The sequence below is a fragment of the Aptenodytes forsteri genome, unplaced genomic scaffold (assembly GCF_000699145.1).
Source record: "Aptenodytes forsteri isolate BGI_AS27 unplaced genomic scaffold, ASM69914v1 Scaffold191, whole genome shotgun sequence".
Taxonomy (NCBI): Eukaryota; Metazoa; Chordata; class Aves; order Sphenisciformes; family Spheniscidae; genus Aptenodytes; species Aptenodytes forsteri.
This window is the reverse complement of record NW_008794630.1, coordinates 274739-281931: the sequence shown is the minus strand read 5'-3', so window position 1 is coordinate 281931 and position 7193 is coordinate 274739. Positions and strand designations below refer to the sequence as shown.

General features: G+C 50.7%; 1 protein-coding gene across 3 annotated transcripts in view; it reads left to right on the top strand.

Annotated features, from left to right (window-relative positions):
• Positions 1–832: 832 nt before the first annotated feature.
• LOC103894083 overlaps positions 833–7193 on the top strand; it is a 16496-nt gene continuing 10135 nt past the window's right edge. For 2 of the 3 annotated variants that reach the window (XM_009273396.2, XM_009273394.2), the window contains exons 1-2: positions 4737–4937; positions 6311–6652. In XM_009273396.2, coding sequence (XP_009271671.1) covers positions 4904–4937; positions 6311–6652 — 376 coding nt within the window. In that variant the 5' untranslated portion in view covers positions 4737–4903. Of the gene's footprint in view, positions 1277–4736; positions 4938–6310; positions 6653–7193 lie in introns of those variants that run through there. The other variant, XM_009273395.2, reaches the window with a different exon arrangement.

Sequence of the window (7193 nt, the reverse complement as noted above, 5' to 3'; positions counted from 1 at the left end):
CGTCGTTAAGTCCTCACAGCGCTGTTTATATAGCTCCTAGCCCACCTGCCTCTCCGCCCCCCCATCCCCTCCCCGGTTATTTGCGCACATCCAGGGAGCTCTGCTCCAGCGCCTGCAGCCTCGCCACTGCGATGGTGCGTCTGCTCGCTTTGTCCAGCCGCCCGCTGACCCCCACTCCCCCACGCCACCGGCACCGCTGGAGCTGGCCACTCTGCTGGCAGCGGACCGGGGGCTGTCTGAAGCCCCCCTCGCAGGTGGGGGGAACTCATCGTGGCGCTTGTGGTTTGGTGTGGTGGCCTTTTGCACGTGTGATTTGGGCTACTTCGTCCCAGGACTCTTTGCTGAGCTTAATTTGTCTGTCTTGACCGCAGGATGCAAAGAGCATTAGACAAGGGCAGGGTAAAGTTACAAAAGTCTCTGAAGTAACTCATGATTTGTTTATGAGGAGGGGTGTTTCTTGGTTTATTTAGAGCTGCACTTAGGCATACAGCTCCTCTTTTCTAGGTGAGTGTTACACCTGCTTCTTTCTTGGTTACTCTCGCTTCTGGTTTGAGCACAAATGAATCTGTGGACTTTTTAGGTTGTCACAGTTTGTATCAGCCGTGAAGAACCTTCACGATAGTCCTGCTGTTTGCAGGGGACTTGGGATTTTAGCTGAAGGTGGTTTTTCCTTCCATGCAAACCATTACTGCCGAGTAGCGTTTTACAGTTTCTCTACTTGTCATCGGTTGTAGCAGTTCCCCTGTTGCCATTCTTTTTGCCGTGCCTCAGCAGACGTAAAACCAAGAGAGCAGAGCTAGACATTGCTCAGTAGGGTTTCATATTTGCTAATGTGACATTTAATCTTTCAAAGCTGTGAGATGACTTATAATAGGATGATTTGCATCTCTCTTTTTTAATATGTCAGGGAAGACCTAAGATCATTCCTTATAATTTTACAGTAAGGGCTTTACATAAGAGCAGAAAGAGCACACAGTGTTTCTAACATTTCTCGTACATCCTTATCAAAGGGCCTGATGGTACCAGCCAGTACCACAGGTGCCTGTGCTCCCTGGTGTGGGAACTCACTTTTGTCCTTGCCAATCACACATCCCTTTTGTTTCTTCCTATCACGACGTCTGTCCCTGCAATGTCTGTCATCCATTAGCCTAGGTCAGGGGAGGTACATGCTTTTAACGGCTGCTAATGTAAAATCATGCATGTGTTATGCAGGAGATCACAGCACCCTTCTGCAGGAACCGGCATTGCCTCGCTGGTTCGGGAGACATGCCTCCAGGTAAACGTGGTGTTTGAGCAGCCCCATCCCGTGCGGGGGCCAGCCAGCCCCTGCAGCCCACGCTCCGATAACGCCTAGCCCGAGACCCCCCCACACCTTCCTTTTGCCAGGGGCTGATAAAGACCGTCTCCTCTTTACACGTCATCTTTACTTTCCTAGCGCGGCCGCATGGGTGCTGGCAAAATGATAATGCCAGAGCCAACAGCAAGGCGCAGCGCCTGCGCCCGTGCTGATTGCATTCGGCTTCACCCGGCACACAGCTGCAGCTTGTTTTGCCAGACAACACCAAGCCCCTTTGTCTTGCTTCAGCTGCCAACGTCCACGCTACACGCAAACCGCAGGAGGAGGAGGAGGAAGCAGCTGCAATACGGGCAGAGCATTTCTTTGGCTCCCCTATCCCTAAGGGAGCCTCTCACCCCTCTCCAGCAGCAGGGAGGACTCTCTGCCTTGCTTGCAGAACCCTGATTAATGTCCTCAGCAGGCTTCAAAGCCTGGCAGGGCTTCGTAGTGCTGGGGAGCTTCCCTTCCCCCAACACAGACATTTTTTGTTCAGATATATGGTGCCTTGGAGATATCGTAGCTCCAGCTCACATAATGAGCTCTTTTTTTGCAGCTGAAAAACAGCTGACGCACATCCCATTCCTATAAAAGGCTGGATGAGAGGCTGAAGTGCCTTGGATGTGTTTCCCAAGTGCTACAGGCATGCTTTGTGATGAAGATCCTAAGATATTCCTTAAAAAGACCTCTTCGTAAAACTCCAGCAGGCTGCAGTGTGCTTCCGTTTCAGCTTTTCCGTGTGGATTTTGTAAAAATGAAAGATAACACAGCATAGTAACGATGCTAGAGGCCAAGGGGAAAACATGATAGCCTTAAGTACGTGCATTTTCATGAGTCCGATTCCTCTCCCTGTTCATGTAAGATTCCATGAAAACTTCTGAAAATATCTGCCCCTTACCAAAAGTGTTGGGTCACATTTACAACCGTCTCTCAGACTGCAAATACTCGACTGTGCTAATGCCTTGCGTGAGACGAGAGGTTCTCTTCAAGAGATAAAACAGTCTGTGCGACTGCAGGCAGATCTAACCCACCCTCCGCCTTGCGTGGGCATCTCTTTACCCAAAGGCTCTTACCCATTTCCCCAGCCACGTATCTGAGGAGTCCTGGTCTGCTGGTGGAGGGGAGAAGGGAGGAGGAGGAGGGATTAATTTTTCAAAAGAGCAGCAGCACTTTGAGCAGGAGGTGGCCTCCTTCCAAATACGCCTTATTCTCCGTCTCCTGGGATAAGCCTCATCCCCCTCTCCATAGGCACAGGGAGAGACTGTCGTACCCAGCTGCACTGGGTGGGAAGAAGGTCATTTCCACACCTATTTGGATTTGCTTGGGTAGAGGAAATCCTCTGCCTCTAAAGAGCATACGTGCTTTTTCCACAGCTATTGTTTTTATATCCTTAAAACAGCCCTGTAAGCTGTAAAACAAAACATGGTTCTCATATCCCTGTGAAAAGCCACAGCCAGTTCTTGCCCAAAGCTCAGAGAGCAAGAGGATACCAGACAAAATGGCCAAAAAAGAGGCTAAATTTAGCACCACAACCCTCCCATCTCAAACCCCCCCATCTCAAGGGCATCTCAGGCATTTTGTAAAGGGAAAGAAGACATAGTCTCCTGCTGCTTCTCCACTTCTAATTAGACCTGTTGGTTAACGGGCGAATAAAATACCAGTTTGAGGAAATCCTACAACAGAAATCACAGGATTTTTCATGGTCTCCATGTACCCACTAACCTAGGAAGAGCACAACAAGGAGTTCACGTAAGACATGAAGGTATTCAAATAACCAGCTTTTTACACGTTAATGTGGCTTTGCAGCCTGCAGCAGCCACTCTGTCGTAGGTTTTTAGCTGCACAGAAGCTAAATCACCTTTAACTTGGGTGATTTTCCCCAGAACCTTATTTCCTGAAGTCCTTTTAGTAAGGAAGAAACCGGGGACGTGCAGTTGGCTCCTCTGGTGGTGGGCACGTCCTGGGCTGGAGGTCTCCGTTGCAGGGGTGAACACGACATACCCTGGCTGTTTTCTCTTCCCTTGGGTTTTCGGGTTTTGTTTTTGGGTTTTTTTCCCCTTCTTGGGGTCGCGGGTCTGGGCTGGGAGGCTGCTTGGCCAGGTCCAGGAGAGCATGCTGGGCATGCTGCGCACGTGGGCAGCTCCACGGTGGAAATGGCTTCCCGTTCAGATGCTACTCTGCCGTTTGCTGGATTCCCCGGAGGAAAGCTGGATGCTGCCAGGAGGTAAAGTCTCTCCGAAGGGAGCTCAGCCTTAAACACACCTCCTCACCTCTGCGTCAAAAGTCAGTTCCTTAGCCACCGCCAACCTCAGGCTGTTTCTAAAGTAAACTAAGTCTCTAAAACAGACCATCTTGACCTCTTCTGGTCCTGGCTGAGACTCTGATCACAGGGCAGTGAAAACCCTTTGCCAAAAAATTGTCCCACTGTCCACTTTCCTGCTGTCCTCCGCCATCACCCTTGCTCCAGAGCCTTGCAAAACCTGAAAGTGAATGCAGTCCCTGTTGTCCAAACGCCAAAGCTTTCAGCCTGGCTCTGCAAACCAGCTCTGAGCACTATTGCCATTCAAGTAATGCCCCATCGCAAAGTGTGTTGGAGACAGGCAGGTTGTTCTCGAGCTCTCTCATGCCCACCAATTGTTGCGGTGCGTGTTGCAGTCTCCGTAGTGAAGAAACTAAGGCAAAAGGTCTCTAAAAACAGTTGGAGAAGACCCAGAGGACAGCAGCCAAAATGATCAAGAGCTTGCAAGGAGAGACTGAAAAGTCTGGGAGCCTTCAGGTTGGAGAGGAGGGGGTGGGAAAGGGGATGGGATGGAGGTTTTCGAAGCCATGAAGGTGATGCATAAGGCACATGCGGAGCCCATATTCACTCCATGCCACAGGACAAGAGTCAGGGCTGCTCGAGGAAGTGACAAAGTGGGTTAAGCCTGAGAAGAGAAAGTACTTGTGTAGGCATCAGGGCGTGAGCATGTAGCTCCTGCTACCCTGGGAGGCTGTGGAGGTGGTTGCTAAATACAAATGGGCAATTTCTTGGCCGGCAGATGCAGAAATAAACACTAAAGGGATGAGGCAGGGCTGTACCTGCTAGCGTTGTAAAGCTGCAGGACACAGGAAAGGCTGCAGAAAGCAGCCAGGCGCTCTTGTCCCCCCCAATAACTGCTGCGCCTGTGCTGGTCTTGATGCTGTTGGATATCAGTGGTTTTTGTGTCTAGAAGATCTTTCTTTTTTTAATCACTGTGGTGAATTGGTGCTGAACACAGATATGGCCGTGAAGGTTTCCCTGAGCTGCGCTGTTACGAGCAGTGTGGGCTCGGGCTGCTGTACAGCAACCCCCTGCTTCAGCCTGTGCAGCCCGCGGAGATGCCAGTGCTATGGGGACACATGGGGTTCCCCCATCGCTACACTGAGCACCCTTCGCCTTTCCCAACCCCTGCACGGCAGATGCCGATGGTGCTTTTCACAATGTCCTTCACAGGCCCATCCACCATGCCTAGAACGGCCATCCCAAGAGCACGTCGCTGCAGAAAGAGCTCATCCCTCATGCTGGTTTGAAAGAGCCTGCAGGGCTTTATCATGTCAACCTGGCTGCAGGCGGCCATCGCAGGCTGTGAGTATGAAAAGGGACTTGTGTGGGGCTTGCATTGGCCGTGCACCTCCTTGCAGAGCGTATGCTTGCAGCATTTCTGTGCTCTCCTTGCATCCCTGCTCCGGGCTGCGGCGGTGTTGGTAAAGGCGTGCACTCTGGGGAGCCATCCTGGCAGACGCCTCCTTCCTCCCAGTGCTGCAGCATCACCGTACCTGGGTACCACCACCACCACCTCTTACAAGCAGCTCTCCTCCACTGCATGCCTAAGCATTGCTTCCCTGTGAGCCTCTTCTCTGCTCTCCAACCATGGTGTGCCCTCCAGTACCCTTCCCTGAGCCTCTGAGCCTCCCCTCCATCATCTTTCCTCTTTGCTTAGACGGGCTTTCCTTTTGGTACCTGTTCCTGTAGCTTGTCCCCTCTTCAGCAACCAGCATAACCTTTTAAACATTCTAAAAGCAGCTCCAGGATGACGGTTCTGGCAGATTTGGGGGCTGGAGATATCGGACGTGACTTTCCACTTGCTAAGTCCTTTTATGCCAGCAGTGCTATGACGGGATGCTCACATCTGGGTTTTGTACAGCCAAGCGTACGTTTCAGGGTCCCGCTTGCAGGCTGACCCCCCCACATTAGCTTCATTCTCCCCTGGAGAAACCATAAAACATTTTCAAGACAAAGGCTTTTATGTAAAGGCCTGTTTAGATTCCTTTTCATGCTAAAAGCAGCTCCTCTACACGGCAGTTGCACCAGAGAGCCATTGCATTACTCAGAGGTGCCACGAAATGTGACTACGTGATGAATTAGCACCTTCCAAATGCATAAGGTCACTGGGCGCTTAGCTAAGTGGGAGCATTAGTTTTGCAGGGCTTAACCTCCTCTTGAGAGGATGGCGAGGCCGAGGCTGAATACGCCTATAGGTTTTAACAGCGTTCAGAAAGGTCAGCTCTCAGACACCGATTATTTAGCAGCCAGGACTACGTAGTCCCGACAAAGTGCATTTCAGAGCTTGTTTTCCAAGCAATGCTCTTCCTTTCAGGTGCCAAGGGAGCAGCTCAAGATCCAGGGGTGAAGCCACACTGGTTATGGTCCCTGTTAGCAACTCCTGATGTGCAGAAAACCCCCAAAAGTCCAGATTGCCATCATTTTCATTCCAAGGGGCAAGGATTTGTCTTAACCAGCTCAGAAGCATTTATGTAACACACCAACAAAAACATTACGGTTTTTATCTTGACAACAGCGGAAGGAAATCAGACATGTGGCATAACATGCTTCAGGAAGTCAGTTGGTAACTTGTGCCAAAAAAAAATTAAAAATAGGATGTACAAGCAGATTAAATTGTTCCTTGGCTTTTGCTTTAAAACTAACCCACCCTGCTCTGGCTTCTCTCCTATTTCCAGACCTGCTGCTGGTTTTGCAGGGGTCCTCCACAGTGGTGGAAATCACAGAAAGAAGAGTTGCAGCTGAAGGGTCCTCCATACTGATGCATGCGCCGGATATCAAGAACGTAAACTTCACCGAGTGGGAATACATAAGAAACACCACCCCTGAATTCATCCTGCAGTACTATGCAGATACCCAGTCTCCAACCATTTACTCGGCTTACCAAGGCAGAGTGATTTTCTATCCGAAGAATGGCTCGATTCTCCTGCAGAGGTTACAAGAGACGGACAGCGGCATCTATAAAGCAACAGTTGATCTGATGCAGGATAAAGCTAGGACAACCCTCCTTGAAGTTATCAGTAAGTCAAATGTGTTGAGAGGATGGTTTTCTCAGACAAAGATTCACCAGTCAGTGCAGCAGACAGGTCCACAAGATGGCAACCAGAATAGAGTCATAGAATCATAGAATATCTCAAGTTGGAAGGGACCCATAAGGATCATCGAGTCCAACTCCATGCTCCTCGCAGGACAACCTAACACTAAACCATATGACTAAGACCGTCGTCCAGACCCTCCGTCCAGATGCTCCTTGAACTCTGACAGGCTTGGTGCCGTGACCACTTCCCTGGGGAGCCTGTTCCAGGGACCGACCACCCTCTCAGTGAAGACCCTTTTCCTAATGTCCAACCTGAACTTCCCCTGACACGGCTTCATTCCATTTCCTCGTGTCCTGTCGCTGGTCACCAGAGAGAGGGGATCAGCACCTCCCCCTCCGCTGCCCCCCTTGAGGAAGGTGTAGAGTGCGATGAGGTCACCCCTCAGCGATGAGGTCACCCCTCAGCAATGAGGTCACCCCTCAGCCTTCTCTTCTCCAAGCTGAACAAACCAAGTGACCTCAGC